This window comes from Musca autumnalis, unplaced genomic scaffold, assembly GCF_047663935.1.
Source record: "Musca autumnalis isolate F117 unplaced genomic scaffold, ASM4766393v1 scaffold_1, whole genome shotgun sequence".
Lineage (NCBI taxonomy): Eukaryota > Metazoa > Arthropoda > Insecta > Diptera > Muscidae > Musca > Musca autumnalis.
Window position 1 is genome coordinate 103,867,751 of NW_027411644.1, and position 22,734 is coordinate 103,890,484.

General features: G+C 35.4%; 2 protein-coding genes across 2 annotated transcripts in view; both read right to left on the reverse strand.

The window, feature by feature from the left end:
* Dhc1 (dynein axonemal heavy chain 1) overlaps positions 1–22,734 on the reverse strand; it is a 339,369-nt gene that overhangs the window by 90,036 nt on the left and 226,599 nt on the right. The gene's annotated exons all lie outside the window — the stretch shown is intronic.
* LOC141390527 (uncharacterized) lies at positions 997–21,759 on the reverse strand. Its single transcript, XM_073963467.1, has 2 exons — positions 21,514–21,759; positions 997–1,569 (listed from the first exon to the last, which is right to left on the reverse strand). Exons 1-2 carry the CDS (start codon positions 21,757–21,759, stop codon positions 997–999), a joined length of 819 nt encoding a protein of 272 aa, XP_073819568.1.

Here is a 22,734-nt window from a genome sequence, read left to right on the forward strand (position 1 = left end):
AGAAATTATATTATCAACAATGCGGAAAGCTAGGAAGTCTGACCCGTCACCAGCCTCTATACTTGGGCGTGTGGTTCCTACCAAAGCCCATCCTTCTTCATCAAAGAACAGAAGAATTACGTCTACTGAGTAATCACACCCTAAGGCCAAACCTTCCACCTTATCTGGGGGCTATCAAAAGAATAAAGCAGGAAAGATAGCCAAAGTATCATTCGGATCTCTTCTCATGGGTAGCAGCGCTGGAAAGAAACCCGGAAGAACAATGGTACCAGATGAACTATGAGTGGCAATCATCGATAGAGTTGATCATGATGGAAAAAATCAGTGATAATCGATGGCTGCATATCGAAAATCTTCTGAACTTCCCAATCACATGAAGTTCGGTAGCGATGTCCTCTACACAGGATTGAAGGTCATCTGTTGCAAAAACAAGGAATACCTTATGGGTGTCAATAGACACTAAGGGACAAGAACATTTAATTCGAAGTGGCAAACTGCATTTTGGTCTAGGATAACGTTCCGCTTATCCCAAAGGCAGTAGAGGGTCGTAAGCAGCAACCAAACTGCATCACTGCCAAGCGTTCCTGCTGAACTTCTTCTTGCCCTTAATAGGATTGACGAGCTTTGGAGCCACCGTGGTAAGCCCGACCGCCTTGCACTCAGAAGGTTTGCGCTTCAATACCTGACCGGAACGTATGGGTGTACTCGTATGTAGGTTTGCTGAGCTATATGATGGCAATTTCACCTTCGCCACATCCAGCGGAGATAAGGTAAAAAGTTGAATATTGCCAAAAACAGTATTCAACTAATATATCTGTCAGCGGAGGAGATATCACGACGGTAAGGATGGAAAACCGCTTGCACAAATCCACCATCTTCTCATTCATATATCGGGTGTTTTTTTTAGTGGTATAGAACTTCGAATTGAACTAAAACACAAGAAAATCGTTTTATTGTCCATCATTTTGGCTTTATTGGAATGATAATTTTATGCCATTAATGTTTAAATATGATTTCGGGCATGTGGCCGCCGCGGCTGGCTCGAATAAAGCCAATTCTAGAGGTCCAACTTTCAACCACTTTTTCGAGCATATGAGGCCGTATGTCGGCAATAACGCCACGAATGTTGGCTTCCAATTCCCCTAACGTTTCTGGTTTGTTGGCGTAGACGAGCGACTTCACATATCCCCAAAGAAAATAATCCAATGGTGTCAAATCACACGATCTTGGTGGCCAATTGACAGGTCCATTCCGCGAAATTATGCACTCATTGAATGTTTCCTTCAATAAATCGATTGTGACGTGCGCTGTGTGGCATGTAGCGCCGTCTTGTTGGAACCACAACTCATCCACATTCATGCCATCCAATTCGGGAACAAAATAGTCGGTTATCATGGCTCTATACCGGTCTCCATTAACGGTAACTGCCTCTCCAACATTATTTCGGAAGAAGTATGGCCCAATTACTCCACCAGCCCATAGAACACACCAAACAGTCAATTTTTGTGGATGTAATGGTGTCTCAAGGGTCTTATGTGGATTCTCTTCACTCCAAATGCGGCAATTTTGCTTGTTGACGTAGCCATTCAACCAAAAATGAGCCTCATCACTGAACAACATTTTGCGATGAAAATCAGCATCGAGATCAATCTCATTTTCGGCCCATACACTAAAATCACGACGCATTGCATGGTCTCGCGGCTTAAATTCTTCCACAAGCTGGATCTTGTAAGGTAAAATCTTCCATAAAGTTGATGGACAAAGCTCCAATTGCTGTGCACGGTGGCGAATCGATTCATTCGGGTCTTCTTCAACACTTTGCTCTACAGCGGCAATTGTTTCTTCGGTGCGCGAAAACGATCCATGGTTAACCGAATTAATTGCTCCGATGGACGATTATGTCGACCATAAAATGGACGGAGCTTGCGGTAAACTTCGCTAACTGAACCATTATTTTCGAAATAAATTTGCACGATTTGCAAGCGTTGTTCTTTTGTCAACCTGTTCATGATGAAATGGCAAACCAAACTGAACATAAATGACATTAGAGTTGCCAGATTTGACCACAAAATGCCAGTTTTATCTCTATTCGAAAAACAAACCTGTAAAAAAACACCCGTTACATGCCTTTTGAAAGCTTTGTTTCACCAGGTCAAGATGTAGAGAGTCTCGTGAGAGAAATGGAACACATACCTCATAATCTTAGGATATGATGAGAACGCTTCTCATTTTTACTGGGATAGCAGCAACACAAATCTTAGATATGAGTACGTATTAGATTTTTTAAAAATGTGAAAATTTTCAAAATATAACGAAGGGGAGGATATCGATATAACCTATATTAATAAAGACAAATCCCACATTACTGACTGGAAAATATCCAATGAGTATTCTTTTTCCGACCACCGGAAGATAATCTTCCAAGTCTCTAATGAGGGCATTCAGCAACCATCACATACTAATGCACAGAAAATCAACTAAAACAAACTCACTGAACTACCCGATTTCCAAGTTGGTGGCATCGCATCGTCCCACAACAGTCAGCGACTAAGACATGTCAGTGTAGCATGTAACAAAAGATATCTAAGAGGCCTACTGTTCACTAACTCCCCCATGTAGGAAATGTTAGCCGGTTTGGTGGTCAAATGTGTTAGCTAATCTTAGGAAGATCAGCTGAAGGCTAAAAAACAAAGCCAACGGCCAATACGAAGTTGTCAATACATTGGGAGAATTATAACCCATCTTTCAATAAGTACAACAATGAAATCAAGAAGGCTAAACGTAAATCTTGGATGGACAAATAGTGTCAAGGACGTAAGCAGATTCCGTAGGGTACTTTCAAAGGACCTCAAACCCATCGGTGACATAGACAAACTCTGGTCTATGTAGAGGCTCCAACTGCACGGACGTGCCTGGGCGCCCAAGTGCTCCAATCGCACGCGTCCAGGCCACCGGTGAAGTGAGTGTTATCGAGGAGAGCATAAGTTGTCCAAAAATTACATGGGCAATAACCGCCTTCGAACGATTTTAATCACCCGAAGCAGATACATTAGGCATCGGAGACATTTACTCCACATTTGAACATATTTTAAGATCTTGTCTGTGTATACCTTTCATTCCGTTTAAATGGAGGGGAGTCACGGAGAAATACATCCCTAAAGCGGGGAAGTTAAGTCATACACTTCGAAAATATAATAGACCGATCAGTAGTGCGATTCCCTAAATCATTTTTTGAGTTAACGACAAATGTCGGTACAGTTTAAATGCTTATAATTTCGGTATTTAAAGATGTTTTTTGGTAAGTTAGCGACGAATAAAAAGTAGTTGTAAGGATCTACCGATAGCAAGAGTAGTGTCAAATTGTATTTTAACTTTTCATTCATAATTTTGGGTTTTAGAGAATTGTACTACAGCTTATCTACATTTCTAATAAAAACCGATTGGTTGATGTACCTTGGAATCAAGGACAAGCTCTTAAATACTGCTTAAGTCCTGCTACATCGAAGGTCATAGGTCTTTTCATATGAAATATGGAAGACTCAAACTATACGTTAGCAGTCTTTCATGGCATAGAAGTTACCTTCAATTACGTTAGGCAAGAATTCATCTATAATTCACACTGCATTGGGAAGTCTGTCACCAGAGGCAAACCACAAGTTGTGTCTTATCACCTTTATTGCGGCTACTAGTGATAAGCGAAACTCTATCGGAACTTATGCAAGGAGCTCTAGTCACACTGCAGAGGTCATCTCAATTGTCTTGGGATTAACCCAAAGACAGAGGTGATTCTGTTCAAGAACAAGAGAAAAATAAAACTGTGAGAATATTACTTTTCAATTTTCCACTTTTTGTTTAAAACTATTTTCAATCACATAGACATTGATATTTATTTTTTTTTGTCAATGTAATGAAAATTTTCAAAAATAATTTTTAGTCAGTTCGTTCATGTAATTTGGAATTTTTATCAAATAAAATAAACTTTGTTAGAAAATATTAAACCCTCGTTTTCTACATTGGTGACCCGTGACAATTTGATTAATAATGGCGAATTCCGACGATGAAAAATTTCCTCTGCTTCTTAATCTCCACCGATTGGAATATCTCGTGTTGGTGTAAAAATCCTAAGCTTTGTTCCAGCAAATTGAAACTAAATTTTTTAATGCTGGAATTACGCAGGATGAAACGAAATACCATACATTGATGGATCAATTGAGACGAATATTCTCAACGCTGTAATGCCATGTTCATACCAGTATTTGAATCACGTTGTTCGCTCTCATAATTATGTACACGAATTAACCCGTTCATACGACATGCTACATAATTCATAGCAACATGATTCATATTTTCATATTTTTTATTTACTGATTTTAAAGAAAGTTTCGTCCAAAAAACGAGTAAAATTAATTGATATGAACTGAAAAACTTTTTGTCCTTTCTTCAGATATCTATTTAATAGTTATTTATATTATTTTCATTCATCTTTTCATTTTTCTCACAATTTTGGTGTTTTCAGCACATTTTTTAATTTTTCTATGTTCAAAATTAACGAGAGAGACCTGCCAAAATAACTTTTTGGTATACAGACTTTCTGACAGGAATTTGATTTTTGTTTCTAAATTTGTACGCGAATTTGAAACGATGGACAAGAAATACAACTGCAATACAAGAAAAGAGAAAATTTGCTATAATTTGAATGTATACTAGTCGTTAAACCGTTTACTTTTCATTCATGTTTTTCAGTTTTTCTAAAAATGTTTGGGTTTTTAATGAATTTTAATTTTTTTATTTTTTCTGTCATAATTAATTTATTTCGATAAATTCTCTCATTTGTTAGAGATGGGACATATTTTATCGTCGTTCTGAGAGTAATTTAAATTGAACAATGTACACAAATCGTTGTTCGTTCTCAAAATTTTGTATGGGAAATGAAGTCGAACAACGAATAGAGAGCGAATTACCGCCAGTCTGAACAAGGCATAAGTCATATCATCAAGAATCCCCATCCAGCAGTAAGTATGAAGCATTAAAAACGGCAATGCTGGCTGAATTTCAAGATTCCGAAGAAAAAAGATTACAGAAATTGTTGGATAATGTCGAAGGGGGGCGATAGAAAACCATCTGCTCTACTAAGAGAGATGCGTATCAGAACGACATGCATCAGGGAACGTATCAGACGACATGCTCAAATCTTTGTGGTTTCAACGTCTACCAACCATGATAAAAACAGTTTTATCTGTAAGTACCGACAACTTAGACAAACTTGCAGCCATGGCGGATAAAATGAATGACCAACTCGGCAATTCGTCGATATTACAAGTAAGTAAGGAGAATTCGTGTTCGCGGTTGGATCGCATTAAAGGTCAGATGAGTGAAATTTTGAAACGAATCGATAATCTATCAACTAACGCTGGACATCGTGCAAGAAGCAAGAGTAGAAATCGAAATTTCAGTCAATTCCGTGATGCTTCTGGACGTCTATGCTAGTATCATTTCAAGTTTGGAAGTAATGCAACCAAGTGTCGTCCACCGTCTACATATAAGCCGGAAAATTAAAAATTCCTTCGTCTATGGTGATGGATGAAGGGGGCTTAAAGTTATGTCGCCTAATTTTAAGAGACTCACACAACAATCAGCAGTTCCTAGTGGATACCGGCGCGGATGTGTCGGGGATACCCGCTTCTATTTTGCAAAAACGTTCAACTCTCATGACATGGAGCTCCAAGCCGCAAATAACACTACTATAAGAACATATGATGAGAAAATCTTGGATTGCGAAGAAATTTTGTTTGGCCATATATTATTGCTGACGTACCACAATCAATTATTGGGTTCGATTTTGTGAAGCATTTCGATTTGCTAGTTGATGTTAGAAGACACTGCCTAATTGACAAGAAAACAGACATGAAAATTGTATGCTTGTTAAAACATACATATTTACGCATATAGCACACATGTTTACTATTTGCATTTTAGTTGTCACAAATTTACAATTTGTATTTTAATTGTCCAAATTGCTAATACAGCATTTTTATATAAGTCATTAACCAAAGTAACGGTCAATAATTTTATCGTTAATGTGACATATCGTCACCATAAATGCCGGAAGACGTAACCGACATGAAAATCGAAATTCGTTTTTTGGTGGAATCTGATACATTAAGCTAAAATACATGCTCTGGCAAAATTTCAAAGTTCTGCGTTTAAAAATAGCGATCCTATTCAAGAAATGCCAAAAGACGTAACAGCATACTGTAATTTTCATAAAACACAAAAGGCGTAACCCACATTATTTAAAAATTAAACAGTAGTACAAACAATTTAGTCTTTGATTTTTGCGGCAATTATAATGCCAGAGGGAGGGTATTTTGAGCTGATTACGGAAATGTATAATTTCCTTTGGGGCGGATCCGGCTATCCGGTTATTTGATCCGAAAGTCCGGATTAAAAAACCGGGTTAGACCCGGTTCTACTGAACCTATTACTACAAAGTGGGTGTCGTTTGGAAGCTTATGGAAATACCTATCACATGAAATTCTAGGTTGTCGGATTTATTATTTTTAAAAAGTTTAATCTAATCGAAAAGTGACTAAAGTAAGTATTGTGGACAGAAAACTTATCTATAAGTTCGGTCTTTATAATTCGTTTCCTAGAAGGAACCATTCTTGAGATATAGTTGTTCTTAAAAACATATGATTTTAATGCACATATAAGGGAAATATGCACTTACACAGACGAACCTATCTTTTAAAACAAGTTCCAACAAAATCGGAGTTATTTTATGTTAGAGTAATTTTATGCAATTTAGCCCATTTAACCCACATGTGTAATCGAAAGCCCAACGGGAACGAAGGTAGGGTTTGTTGCGCTGATTACGGATAAATATAGTTATCACGGGTGGCGGATCTGGAAGTACATAGTGTGGTTATTGTCACCCGTTCGCCCCAAAATGTACTTACGCGGCTAATTTTTATTTGGCCTTTAGATCGCGATATCTCAAAAACGGTAAGTAGTTTTAGCAAATAATACAGACCATTCATGTAGATAATTGTTAAATCTACAACTTTTACTCTAGACGGCTTTTGCTAGGTCTTACCGTTTCTGAGAAAAATTAAAAAAAAAAAAACTGAATAATGCCTCCAAAAATGACCTTTATCCCCGAAAAACTTTTTTTGCTCACATGGGATCGATGAGGACTTCTTGGACGTTGCTTCTAATGGTAAACCCTAGCTCTCCACCAAAATCCAGCTTTGTGGGAATTTTTGCTATTTCCCCCTTTTTGACTGGGCTATTTAAATGTTATAAAAATTTTTAGGTAAAGTATTCTTGGAATACATTACGTGCTCCTAATGGGCATTCTCACTAATCATAGTGCTAATGAATTAATCCTTTGGAGGAAAGGAACACTCAACATTAATTGCAGTGCTGGTTGGAATAGACAGTTAGGAGAACTGATCCATTGAAATATCACCGTTAAGATTGGGAATTGAACCCAACACCGTCAGATTGCTAGTTTAAAGTTCGCTTAGCCGCGTAGGTCAATAAACTAGTTCTAATTTAATTATAATTTTTCATTTATACTACTATCTTCAAATGTATACTCAATAAATTGTGGGTTACGTCGTTTGGCATTTCAGAAAAATACAATACCAAAAGACGTAACCCACACAGCTTCTAACATTCTGGAAATAAATTTAATTTTTTTCCAAAAATATATTTCTTCTCCGTCTTAAAACACGATACTAAAAATGTTCGATATTTTATAACACCGTTTTCATTTTATAACGTTTTTTGCTTCTCCTGTAAAGTTTTATTTTTGTGGGTTACGTCTTCCGGCATTTATGGTGACGATATATTTTATTTAAGTTCACTAACTTTTTGCTATGTTTATCAATTTCATTTCTTTACTTCTTGTATGCATAATATTTGACCTAGTTATACTTTATGCATGTCAACATTTATGTTAAGAAAATATTGTTATATAAAAATGAAATCAATAAAGAAAATCAGTCGTCGTCTTTTAGTACTACAACCAACTATTTGTTCTTAATTATTAGTCGACGGTTTCCTTCAAGTTTATGTGCTTGTAAGGAACAATTAAAAAGTGGATCCTAAGTGCCAATTCAAGTTTGTGTGCTTGAATGGACTAACACAAGATCCTAGTTAGATTAACAATGCTCAATATATAACGAACAGCAAATTTCATCTGTGCCATGCAATACGACTCCAAGAGATTCCCTTTTCCACTCTCTTTTACAAGAATTCAAGGATATCACTAAACCGTCTAATAAATTGTGTCCTGTCAAACATTCCGTGACACATCACATTGAAACAAAAGGACTACCCGTCCATAGCAAGCCCAGTAGATTGTCTCCTGAAAAGCTGAACATTGCTAAGAATATATGAATATATTATGGAACTTGGAATTTGTCGTCCTTTGATGAGCAATTGGTCAAGCCCACTCCATTTGGTACCAAAACATAACAATGAATGGCGTCCATGTGAGGACTATGGATAATTAAATAAAGTAACCGTTCCAGATAGATATCCCATTCCGCATATACATGATTTTGCTAGCAATTTGCATGGAAAGACAATTTTTTCAAAGATCGATTTGGTAAAGCGATATTTTCAAATTCCCGTAGAGGGGGAAGACATTCCGCAGACGGCAATCGCCACACTAATTGGACTATTCGAATTCACACGAATGCCATTTGGTTTGTGGAACGCTGCACAATCATTTCAGGTCCTTAGAGGTTTTGATTTTTGCTACGTATATATCGATGACGTGCTAATTGCTTCAGCAATTTTGGAAGAACATAAGAAACACCTACGTTTGTTATTTGAGCTAATAAGAACTTACGGTCTTACCATTAATATCTCCAATTGCGAATTCGGTAAGTCAGAAATAAGATTTCTTGGATATTTCGTAAGACCGGAAGGTTTACTTCCAAACCCAGAGCCGATTTCTAGGTCTTATAAATTTCTATCGTCGATTTATACCAAACGCTGCCGAAGCACAAGCCCCTCTTCATGAAGTAAAAAAGGGTCAGAAAAAGAACGACGAACGAAAGATTGGATGGACTCAAGAACTTACAAATACATTTGAAAAGTGTAAAAATCAACGTGCAAATGGTACACTTCTTTCCTTTTCTGTCCAGGGTGCGCATTTATCTCTTTGGGTAGATGAATCTGACTTTAGTATGGGTTCGGTTCTTCAACAGTATGTCAATGATAAATGGGTACCTCTCGGTTTTTATTCCAAAAAGTTTACAGAAACGCAACGCATATGGTAATTTTCAAATTTCCCTTAAAATTCCATAGAAAAAAAATTAAATATTTTTTTGGCGAGCACATCCGCTATTTTTGGTACATGGGTTACGAAAAAAATCGTGGTTTCAAATCTGTTCGCGTTCACAAAATTGGATGCTGCACTCAAAAGTTATGGAGGGTTTTAATCTCTTATAAAGAAAAAATATTTGAAAATTCCTATTGTGTTGTAATAAGAACATGTATATATGAATCGTTAACAGCATTTGATATCTATGCGTAGATGCTAAAATAGTTGTTAAATTTATTTTTATTTTCGCGGAAAATCAACAAATAATGAACAAATCATGGAGTAAATTTTATTTATTCTAACTCAGAGTTTATAAAAATCTCTAAACAAATAATTTAAAAATACGTACATAATCTAGACAACGCGTAGTAAAATGTGAGACCAAAAACTATAAAGATCTTGTTTATAACTTGCATATTACAGCAACAACAGAAAACGGAAACTTATTGTTGGGAATTATTTCAAAAATATATTTTTTGGTTAAATACGAAAAATTTTAAAAAAATGTTGGGAGTTATTCTATTATTTCGCTAAATTTCCCTACAAATCCTGAAGTATTTTGCTTAAACTTTTACAAGAAAAGTAATTAGTCATCGTGAAAGTATATTTGCTTTCTGTGATAAGCAATAGAAATAAGAAGTAGAGAGTAATATTGAAATTACATCAAAGAAAAAACATAGATGTTAAAAACCGTATAATTCGCGAATCCGTTTAAATCAGTTGAGGTGCACGTGATTTTCAGATACAGGGAGTCCATGTCTATCAATATGCATGGATTTTCCCATGATTCATTCAGCGGCCAAAGTGTGCCATCAGTTGCATCTTACTATTCAAAAAACCTTCAAGTGGGCAAAAATTACGCGATGTGCATATGATTATAAGGTGCATCCGATTTCAATGGCCGCCTATTAAAAATACGTCAATATAAATTATTTTAGACAGATTCGCCAAGAACTGCGGATGTGCCACCACATTCTATTTTGGGATAAATAGGGATATTACTCCCGAATCTTTGTAATTTGTGACACACCTTTTTGGCAAATATTATAATCGCGTATAAATGATTACATTTCTGTAAAAATAATCAAAGAAAATCGCGGTTCAGTTCGCGGAATTTTCAAAATATATTTTTGCAGATTTTCCTACTTTCAGGGTATCTATATCCGGCGTTTTAGTGGATGGATTCGAAGGCGGAAGGGCTTATTAGATCCGGCATGTAAAAAAACTAAAATCACGCGGGGTTCAGGGGTACCTGTACGACAGTTGCAAATTTTAAAGCAAAAAAATAGGTTTTTTCAAAAAATTTACGCACCAAATTTTCGCTTTTGGCCTCCTATTACTAAGAAGCTGTACGGAGCACACTCATGAGATATACATCGAACGACGTGGAATCGCGAGTTCTAGAATCCTATATACTAGTTTCGATTATTATCTAGTTGCACCATCTAATTATAAGAAAAATTCGAAAAACACTGAAATCAAATCTTCAAAATATCAGCATCGATTTTAGGGGGATGCAGTGTATATATCGAAAAGTCATACACTAGAACCTGTTGCCCAAGGGGTATTCTTTAGTTCTCTCTTTGAGCACAGGTTTGAGTTTTGCGTGGTTTGGCCAGAAATCAAGAAAGAACACAAAAAAACTTGTTTACTTCAACACATTTTTCCCATTTTTTTATATTACCACCAACGCAGCTTCCATGAAAATTATTTGTTATGGTCCATATTATGAGATCGTGGCTAAAACACTTCAATTAATACAAATATATTCATATTTTATAAAATATATTAACAGTTCACGACTTATTAAATGGTGAACCTCAACTTCAACGATTGTAAAACTTTTTTGAATATTACCATATATGTATATCACGTATGGGAGCGAACTACAAGCACCATATTCCGGTCTAAAACATTTTCAATATTTTCTTGAAGGTCAATCATTTTCGATTTACATCGACCATAAACCTTTTTCGTTAGCATTTCTACAAAAATCAGAAAACGCATACCACGGATATCTGATATATTCGAGGCAAAGATAACGTGGCAGATGATTTCTTGTCCAGATTGGATCAATCGTATCCATTAATTTAATTTCAACGACTTAGCAAAGGATCAAGAAACTGATGAAGAACTAATTTCAATGTTATCGTCAACGGAAGACAGTCTAATTCTCAAGAAAATCAAAATGTCCGAATCACAGCAGGAATTATATTGCGATTGTTCAACAAAGAATATAAGACCTTTTGTCACGAAGAGATTCCGAAGGGAAATATTTAATTTAGTCCACAGTTTATCACATCCAGGAACTCGATTCACTCTCAAATTTATATCTGATCGTTTTGTGTGGCCATCGATGAAAGCTGATATATCATCTTGAGCAAAAACATGTGTTACTTGCCACATACAAAAAGTGTTGTGCATTCATATCCAGTTCCAGACAAGCGAACTGCACAAATCGACATCGTTGAACAATTACCATCTTCGAAAGGTTATAGAAATTGTCTCACCTGCATTGACCGCTTCACAAGATAGGCGGAACGATTCCTATAGAATACATCACAGCTGAAACGATAGCTTCTGCATTTCTACAAGGCTAGATTCGGTGTACCAAACCAAATTACAACAGATCAAGGACGACAATTTGAATCACAATTATTTCAAGTGTTAGCTAAGATAACTGGATTGAAAGTTATTCACACGTCATCTTATCATACACAGGCTAATGGACAAATCGAGAGGTGGTACCGAACTCTGAAAAATGCCATCAAATGTCATACGAATACAAACTGGGTTGACAAGTTACCGTTAATAATGCTCGGACTACGATGCTCAACATCCGCTGATTCGATATATTCACCTGCAGTGATGGTATAAGGGACTACCTGGACAATTTGTAAGTGACAGTAAATATTCAGCCAGTAATGACTGGGTTTCAAATTTCTGTGAGCACATGGAGAAATTACAATACAACGTCATGGAAGTAGCTCTGTATATATACAGATATATGTATATACAATGCAGTAATGTGTATATTCCACCAGATATCGCAACATGTACACATGTAAGTTTGAGGAATGATGCTGATATGAAACCATTACAACGACCGTATAATGGACCCTACTTGGTAATACGTCGAGATGATAAAACTTTCACAATTAAAATAAACAACAGTGAAGAAGTCGTGTCAATAGATCGTATAAAGCATGCACGCACATTAGTCAACATTGAGGATGAACACCCTGAAAAAGTTCCAGAATCCGGAATGGTTACAAGAAGCAAGAAAAATGTTAGTTTCATGCGCAGCTGAAACTGGAGTGGGGGTACTGTGGGAATATTATTTATCAATTTTCCACTTTTTGTTTAAAAAATATTTTCAATTACATAGGAATTGATATTTATTTTCGTTTGTCAGCGTAATGAAAATTTTCAAAAATAATTTTTAGTCAGTTGAAAACATTCGTTCATGTAATTTGGAATTTTTTATCAAATAAAATAAACTTTGTAAGAAAATATAATAGAAAATATTAAACCCTCGTTTTCTACAAAACCATTCGCCCTACTAATGCTGGATGGAGTCGCTGTTGAACTCTCCTTAGAAGCCAAGTACCTCGGTATCATTCTAGACCACCAATTAACGTGGAATATGAATGGCGAGGAATCTACCAATAGATATATATTCCTGCAAGAAAACCATTGGAAAGAACTGGGGAATGAGACCAAAGGTCATCCATTGGATTTTCGCTAGCATCGTACGCCGAATTCTTGCCTATGGTTCTCTGGTGTTGTGGAATGGCTTGTCTTCCTATATGCGATGTACATCTTCAAATGAATTAACTCATCCTTTTTTGCAGGAGTAAATTATTATTCCATAACCCGCCTTGTGATTTAAATTCATTTATACATTCCTCATAAATTTTTTTGACATTCTTTCAAATTGCAATAAAATGTCTGTGACAAATCCTGTAAAATTGTATATATCCGCAGTTAATGTTAAATTACTCATTTGTTAATATTAATGAGCGGATATTAAAACAACCTGTAAAAAATACCCACATATAAAATGCCAATTGCAAATTTCCCATGAAATAAAGATAACAAATTCAACTGTTTGACTGACGAGCATCATGAAAATAATTAAAATTTTTTTAAAAATTAAATCAACAAATGATTACAATAACAACGATACCAGTCCGACGACAACAAAAGCAACAACTTAACATAATTAACTTTGGGTGGGAATTCATTAATGAAATAAACGTGATTTGTCCGTTTTAATGAGATTTTAAAGACCACATTCAGATTTGCTGGACAGAGTCGGCCATTCGGTTTATTTATGCGAATTCCGGATGATTAATGTGCCATAAAATAACAACAATCAAGATAAATAATGGAACATTGCATACAATTAAAACACAAAAAATAAACAGAGGTTCAGAATACAAACAACAACAGAACAGCGGGTTCTTTCGTCCAGATTGACCCGAAACCGCAGTGTTTCGGCCAGCGGCTGCCAACCCAGCATCAAACGCATGCTTCTAGGTTTCTATGCTGCTACAACAACAAGAGGTTCAGAATCGAGTTAAAGAGAAACAGACCCACGGTATACGTATTTTACGAACCTCTAGAGAGACATATGACAGTAGCCCTATGACATTAAAATTTTAATAGGAGATGTTATGCCTGTTCCAGAACCTGCAGGAAGCTACTATTTTCTACTACGATAAAAAATTGATATTCAAATTCATATTTATTGAGTCTTTTTTTAACAAGTAACAAATTATAGAATTATAATAAAACGTAAGCTTAAAAGTATTTTGTATTGTTTTAATTACATTATTTTTTATATTCAGTAGCTACCTTGTATGATAAATTGGTGAGTAATTATAATTAGGCATATTTTAATAATTTAATTCGAGCTTGCTCCCGATATTACGATAACAATTTTTCCTTTATGATATCGAAAAGAATAGTAAAAATTAGTAGATTCTTGCAGTACTTGAACAGACCAGTTAATGTTAAAATTGAACAACGCAACGAAATGCCACTGAAAGGTATTGGTGAGAAACATATCGTCTGCTACGCACGAAAAGGTCGTAAGTCAATTTTTAGAAATTTTTTAGGAGGAAGAAAAATCATTCTACCGATTTCTGTATTTAAGATTTTATTATGGTGGTAACACAGTATTCTTCGTTTATTTTTTCTGCTCCAATACCTATATTTTGTTTGATCAAATTCCATCGCATTTGGAAGATAATTGGATATTTTTGGACTTACGACCTCGTATAGTTTTGAATTTTACTTACGACCTTTTAATCATATAGTTTTGAATTTTTGTTGGGACTTACGACCTTTTCCTTAAATTTTTGGATTTTTTAATAAAATATTTATACTTTTCAGAACAATGTAGAATGGGTATTATAGGTATATTTATTTCCAATATTAATGTTACATCGCGAAATATTCATCGCAGACCCCCCATTGTCATTTTTCATATGTCGACGAGATAAAGCAAACTAACTGTGTATGTCCGTCCGTCCATTAAAAATTGCAATAATAACTCCAGGGCACAATTATGGACCGAACGTCACGAAATGTTGTGGGGAGGTCAAGCTCCGACCAGAAGAGGCCTCATTACTTACTGGTGATGATGAATGTAAAATGGACCAAAAACAAAATGTTTATCTTACTTTGCAGCGGCTCTGGAGCTCGCAAAGATGGTTTGCTCGGCGCGAAATTTTAAGTAAGGTTTGGGTTTTCGACATAGAAGAAGCTTGCAATTTAACATGATGGTCAGATAATAATACTGTGCGACAAAGAAAAGAAATGAAAAGGATAACTGAGTAGATATGAAAGTAGAGCTAAAAATGTGAGACACGTGTATGGGCGTTTTAAAGTTTACATCGGAAAGTTACCAAAGTAGGCGGGGCAAGTTCCGCCCATTTCTAGTTTTTTTTCGAAATATTCGAGTTAAGATATCTTGGAATCCTTGCATTTTTGGTATAGAGTGTCTTTGGTAGCTTTACTGATAAGGGTGTGGGGAATATTTTTGTTAAATATTTTAACCCTCATGCGGTTCATCAAATATTCTACAAAATATAATTTTAGAGAGATTAAGTCAGAGACAAATTTATTCTTCTTCAAATTTCACTATTGGTCACCAAAGAAATGAAATGTCTATTTACATCTTAAAGCATAAAAATATCAATATCAATTTTGCTGAAAAAACATGAAAATATTTCCCATTTTTTTGATGAAATTTGTTCCTTCTTTCTTCGAGTTGATACGTGAAGATAATATGAAACTTGCTTTATGTTTTTTCAGCAAAATTTATACTGATATTTTCATGCTATAAAATGTAAATAGACATTTCATTTCTGTGGTGACCCATAGTGAAATTTTACGAAGAATATTTTTGTCTCTGCATCATCTCCCTAAAATTATGTTTTGTGGGACAATTTTGAGTAAATTCAGATGAAGTTCGACTTAAGCCCTAAAACGTGTTTTTCATTTTTAGAGATTCCTGGCGATTAGACAAGAGTTACAGATTTGGTGTATTTTGGGACCAATAGAAAATTTTTATGACGAACAATTTTGTAGAATATTTGGATTTGATATGAGCACATTTTAAAGGAGTTTTTGAAAGACAAAGGACAAAAAAGAACCCTTTGATGAACCGCATGAGGGTTAAAATTAAAAAAAAAATATTCCCCACACCCTAATGAGAAAACCTGCCAAAGACCCTATATACCCAAAATGCAAGTATTCCGAGATATCTTAACTCGAATATTTCGAAAAAACTAGAAATGGGCGGAACTTGCCCCGCCTACTTTGGTTACTTTCCGATGAAAACTTTAAAAACGCCGATACATGTGTCTCATATTTTTACCTCTACTTTCATAATCTCTGTTTTTCCCATCATTTTGGAAAAAAATTGAATTTTGTTGCACAGTGTAATTTGCGGGTTAAATGAACTGAAACTTTTGTGTGAAAATTGGTATTTTTTTAGTATTTTTATTCCTGGAATATATGCTCTATCACCATAAGTTATATATAGAAGGGGAACTCTTGACCTTTCCACTAATGCCAAATATGTTGATATACATGGTCAGATAACAGAGTTTCAGTCAAATATATACCGTTATCCACAGTTTTAATTGTTTGTAGTGTAACAATAATCACGCTAGAGGACGCATTTATAGTACAATATCGACAACATTTCCCACGAAGGAAGATGATACTATTTGTGGAAGATGATCGAATAGTACTTGGCTGGTGAAAATAATCACAAGGTGTTAAAAGTAGCCAAGTTAAATTTTTGGTGCATATTTTAATTTGTGCAGGACACATTTCAGTAAAGTTGCTTAAAAAAATATATGGAAAATATCTTTTGACCTTTCCATTGATGCAAATTAAAGTAGCGGTTAAATAACGGAATTGCCAAATGCATATACATGTGGGTTAGAACTGCAATGCTGTTATTCCATTATTAATTTTTTGAGGTAAACTCTTCCACTGATTAGAAAAGTTCTGTTACAACCATTAATATCAATTTGGCATGTATTTAAAACAACACAGAACCGTCACTTTGGCATCATCGACCAGGTATGCAATTTTACGGCTTTTGACAGATTTCAGCAATTGTCGATCCAAATTCATTTTTCTTAAGACTTCTTCATTTGTGACCCGCGCAGTCCAAGGTATTTTCAAAATATGACGGTATACCCATATTTCGAAGGCTTCAAGTTTTTTCTCATCAGCTTTTTTTTTGCCCACGCCTCTACTGCATATAATATTGTGGACCAAATATAACATTTTACGAATCTGGTCTTTGTCGAGAGACTCAAGTCATGGTTAGTAAGAACTTTCTTATATTTGTAGAAAGCACCTCTGGCTAACTCCACACGACGTTTTATTTCTTTTGACATGTTCCATTGTTCGTTTAACAGTGTTCCCAAGTATGTAAAGTTTTTAACGCGTTCGATTGTATCATCTTTTATTTTGAGTATTGTATTGTGACTTGAAGTCTTTTATTAGAAACACAGCTTCAGCAAGTTTAGTTGTTTTCTTTATAATATAAAGATATAAAATATATATGGTAATATTCAAAAAAGTTTTTTAATCGTTGAAGTTGAGGTTCACCATTTAATAAGTCGCGAACTGTTAATATATTTTATAAAATATGAATATATTTTTATTAATTGAAGTGTTTTTGCCACGATCTCATAATATGGACCATAACAAATAATTTTCGTGGAATATGCGTTGGTGGTAATATAAAAAAAATGGGAAAAATGTGTTGAAGTTTACTTGTTTTTTGTGTTCTTTTTTGATTTCTGTCCAAACCACGCAAAATTCGAACCTGTGCTCAAAGAAAGAACTAAACAATACCTTGGGCAACATGGTTCTAGTGTATGACTTTTGGATATATACACTGCATCCCCCTAAAATCGATGTTGACATTTTGAAGTTTTGATTTCGGTGTTTTTCGAATTTTTCTTATAATTATAGGGTGCAACTAGATAATAATCCAAACTAGTTCATAGGATTGTAGAACTCGCGATTCCACATCGTTCGATGTATATCTCATGAGTGTGCTCCGTACAGCTTCCTAGTAATAGGAGTCCAAGGGCGAAAATTTGGTGCGTAAATTTCCTGAAAAAACCTATTTTTTGGCTTTAAAATTTACAACTGTCGTACAGGTACCCCTGAACCCCGCGTGATTTTAATATTTGTGTGTCACAAATTGCAAAGATTCAGGAGTAATATCCCTATTTATCCCAAAATAGAATGCGGTGGCACATCCGCAGTTCTTGACGAATCTGTCTAAAATAATTTATATTGACGTATTTTTAATAGGGGGCCATTGAAATCGGATGCACCTTATAATCATATGCACATCGCGTAATTTTTGCCCACTTGAAGGTTTTTTGAATAGTAAGATGCAACTGATGGCACACTTTGATTGATAGACATGGACTCCCTGTATCCGAAAAGCACATGCACCTCAACCGATTTAAACCAATTCGCGAATTATACGGTTTTTAACTTCTATGTTTTTTCTTTGATTGTAATTTCAATATTACTCTCTACTTCTTATTTCTATTGCTTATCACAGAAAGCAAATATACTTTCACGATGACTAATTACTTTTCTCGTAGAAGTTTAAGCAAAATACTTCAGGATTTGGATCGAAATTTAGCGAAATAATAGAATAACTTCCAACATTTATTTTTCAAATTTTTCGTATTTAACCAAAAATATATTTTTGAAATAATTTCCAACAATAAGTTTCCGTTCTTTGTTGTTGCTGTAATATGCAAGTTATAAACGCGATCTTTATAATTTTGGTCTCACATTTTTCTACGCGTTGTCTAGATTCTGTTCGTATTTTTAAATTATTTTATTGAGATTTTTTGGACTCTGATTAAGAATAAATAAAATTTATTCCAAGATTTCTTCAATATTTTTTGATTTTTCGCGAAAATAAAAATAAATTTAGCAACTATTTTAGCATCTACGGATAGATATCAAATGCTGCTAACGATTCATATATACATGTTCTTATTACAACACAATAGGAATTTTTAAATATTTTTTCTTTACAAAAGAGTAAAACCGCATATAACTTTTGAGTGCAGCATCCAATTTTGTGAACGCGAACAGATTTGAAACCACGATTTTTTTCGTAACCCATGTACCAAAAATGGCGGATGTGCTCGCCAAAAAAGTTTTTAATTTTTTTTCTATGTAATTGTAAAGGAAATTTGAAATTTACCATATATATATAAAGTTTATATCTTATTTTTTACAATCGTTTTGTGTGCGCGTGAATTAAGCACGTCTGTCGTTTTGTGTGTAACAATTAGCACTGCTGAGAGTTTACTTTAGGGGTGAGCACGCCTGTGTGCTAGCACACAGGCAAATTTTTAAAAAGATACTCTTAATTTTTGTGAACCATGAATAATTAAAAGTTTATGCAATTTATTATTTATATTTTGTAGTAATTTGCATTGTGTACGATTTTAGACAACATTAATGTTTAAAAAATGTTGAAATATGTAATGAAACATAAAGAAAAATTAAATATTAATTCTCCCTTAAATTTGCCTCTCTCTCGATTTTGCTCAGCTCTGGTTTACTTAAACTTTAAGTAAACCAGAGGTGAGCAAAATCGAGAGAGAGTCTTAAAGTTTAACAACTGTTGCAAATCATTAACGCCTACAGTGTAGGCCAGCCAAGATCACCCATATACGTTAACGTGACTGCAACAACAACATACGTACTCTTTATTCTCATCTGTTGTGGTTTTGCAAAGGAAAGACACTCTCAGAGAGACTAATGAGCAACATATTTTGAGCATCAATGGCAGAGGTGAGCAAAATCGAGAGAGAGGCAAATTTAAGGGAGAATTAATATTTAATTTTTTTATGTTTTATTACTTATTTTAATATTTTTTAAACATTAATGCTGTCTAAAATTGTCCACAATGCAAACTATTAAAAAATATAAATACAAAAAATTGCATAAATGTTTCAATATTCATGGTTCACAAAAATTAAGAGTACGTTTACACAATTTGCCTGTGTGCTAGCACACATGCGAGCTCAGCCCTGATCAATGGTGTAGGCCAATGGTGAGCAAAACCGAGAGAGAGGCATATTTAAGAGAGAATTAATATTTAATTTTTCTTGATGTTTCATTATATATTTCAACATTTTTTAAACATAAATGTTGTCTAAAATCGTCCACAATGCCAATTATTAAAAAATATAAATAAAAAATTGCATAAACTTTTAATTGTTTATGATTCACAGAAAACTAAGAGTATGTTTTTACAATTTGCCTGTGTGCTAGCACACAGGCTTGCTCACCCCTAGTGTAGGCCCTACAGTGTAGGGCCTACACACAACAACGACCCATTGCATAACTCACGCGAGTGTGTACAACAGCCAAGATCATCCATATACGTTAACGTATGTGAGAATAACAATCAGTCGTCGTTGAGCAGCCGACAAGTAAACATGTGCATGGATATACGCATAATTTTAGTGGGGACACTGAACAAAACCGCACACACCCGCCACATGTTTACTGGTCACAGGTCTAGCAACCACTAAATGTTGATACAAATTTTCTTGTGACTCTCTCACTACTTTACTCTCTTTTTTATTTTGAGCATCAATGGTGTACAATAAATGAGTAAAAGTAAATCAGCCAAGATCATCCATATACGTTAACGTGACTACAACAACAACACACGTTCTCTTTTTTTCTCATCTGCCGTGGTTTAGCAAGGGAAAGACACTCTCAGAGAGACTAATGAACAAAATATTTTGAGCATCAATGAAGTAAATGGAGTAAAAGAGTAAAGGGACGACTTACTTACTAAACGCTTAAGAACTAGACATATTTACACTATCTTACAGACTAATGGGTAGTAACCTAATGACTAGTATACTACATCGGCCGTCCTGACTATAAAGATCACCTGAATCTTTTCGACGTAGTTGCCTTATGGAACGTTATCGTTATCTGTAATAGATGGTTCTGAAAATTGTTCTGTACCTTGGTTTGTTGATAATTCGGTTTGTTGTGGACTCTGTAAATTATGTTGAATGAAATGATTAGACCCTTTATGCCAATGTTTCATATTGTGTGCTGCCCAAACTCCTTTATATGGTATTCGGCTTTGCTGAAAACCTTCTACATCCTGTAAAACAGTGTTCACCAGCGAGCCCGTACTGAGAGCAACTGAGCATACATTACCGTGTGTTTTGGATTGAAAGTTACGATAATTTGCTCTCAGTAGCAGCTCGCTGGTGAACACTGCTGTAAAACATAGCGATCGTTTTCCAGTATTTCTGTTATCACAAAAGGGCCTTTAAACTTTAATTTCTCGGCAAGTCTTATTTTATCTGCACAGTAGACGGTTAAATTTTCACCAAACCGCCACACACGACGTTCAAATTTTTTTCGTGTCTCCAACTTACTGTCGTGCGACCCGAATATCAAACAGAACTGACTGAGAGTTTCTGATAGGTCTTCCGAAGCCGTGTTGCGACGTGAATGTAACCAAGATAAAGGTTTGCTGCAAGCTTCATGGCAAATAACACCCGTATAAAGTCGTCAGACAAATTGTATAGTTGCTGTAGGTCTTTCAACTGTCTTACCCAGAAACTTGCATCTGAGCTTCCATCAAAATTTGGGAGGAATTTGCCGACCAACTCAATTGAAATGTTGCCGTCTGCAATTTGTACTGAACTTTGGTTGTCTCTAGATAATTTCAGAAATTCGAGTTCTTGCAATGCTATTTCCTTTTCTCTTCGTAACAGTTCGTTCTCTTTTCTCAATAGCTGCAATTCTCTGTCGATCATTGCTCTCAGTACGGGCTCGCTGATGAACACTGAACTAGACATATTTACACTATCTTACAGACTAATGTGTAGTAACCTAATGACTAGTATACTACAATATAGCATCCATAGAAGGGTACGTTCCGGCGTTAATTGCCAATTTTAGGTATTTTGAGGGTTTCATCGTCATTATCAAACCGAAATGGATGAAATTTGGTATTTAATTTTCGATGCAGTTATAAAACTTTCCAGAGGAGAATTTTGAGTAATGATCCACGTTTTCATACAGACTCCATAGAACGGTTCCCCCTATTTTCCGAGTTTTGAAAATTTAAGCAACCTTATTCAAGCGGAATGACTGAAGTTTTGTATTTGGTTTTTGCAAGGAGTAGAAAACATTATTAGAGGTACAAAAGATCCCTTGCAAAAAACCAGGAAATTTTTTATATTGGTCCATGTTTTGCAAAGAACAACAATGACGTCCCATGTGAGCCCTTTAAAAGGGCACTTGGTATTTTGGAATCCCAATGGGAGGTCTATGCCAAATTTTTTATGCCAAATATCTCTGCCTCTAAAATAATATGCTAATCAAAGAAAACCCCACCCTAATTACCCACTCCCATAGATCCACGGGTAGCTGAGAAAACTTTCCGGGACATCATCACTGCAGCAGCCGCTCGCTACATACCTGCTAGTCGAATACCCGAAATAAGACCACATTTCCAGCAGAGGCGGTGGGACTAACAAATGAGCGTGTTGAGCTTCGTCGTACGAATCCTGAAGACCCAAGAGTTAGAGAGCATACTCTTGAAGTCAACAGGCTAGTAGGAGAAAATAAGCGGAAAAAGTGAAGCAATGCAACATTGGTGCAGGATTAAGTAAATTGTGGGCAACGGTTAAATTACTCTCTAATCCGGAGAAGAAGAATGACAGAACAGCAATTACTTTCAACGGCGTGACAGTAACAGACCCAAAGAGGTGCGCATGTTATTTTAACCGGCAGTTCATAGAACACCTCGAGAGTGATAGGGCGAAGAG

Excerpts from the sequence above, each read along its gene's own strand:
- LOC141390527 (XM_073963467.1), bottom strand. The coding sequence starts at position 21,759 with ATGTCTAGTTCAGTGTTCATCAGCGAGCCCGTACTGAGAGCAATGATC. Across the intron at positions 1,570-21,513 it reads GCTCAGATGCAAGTTTCTGG|CAAAATTGCCGCATTTGGAG; the intron begins GTAAGACAGTTG and ends TACGTCAACAAG.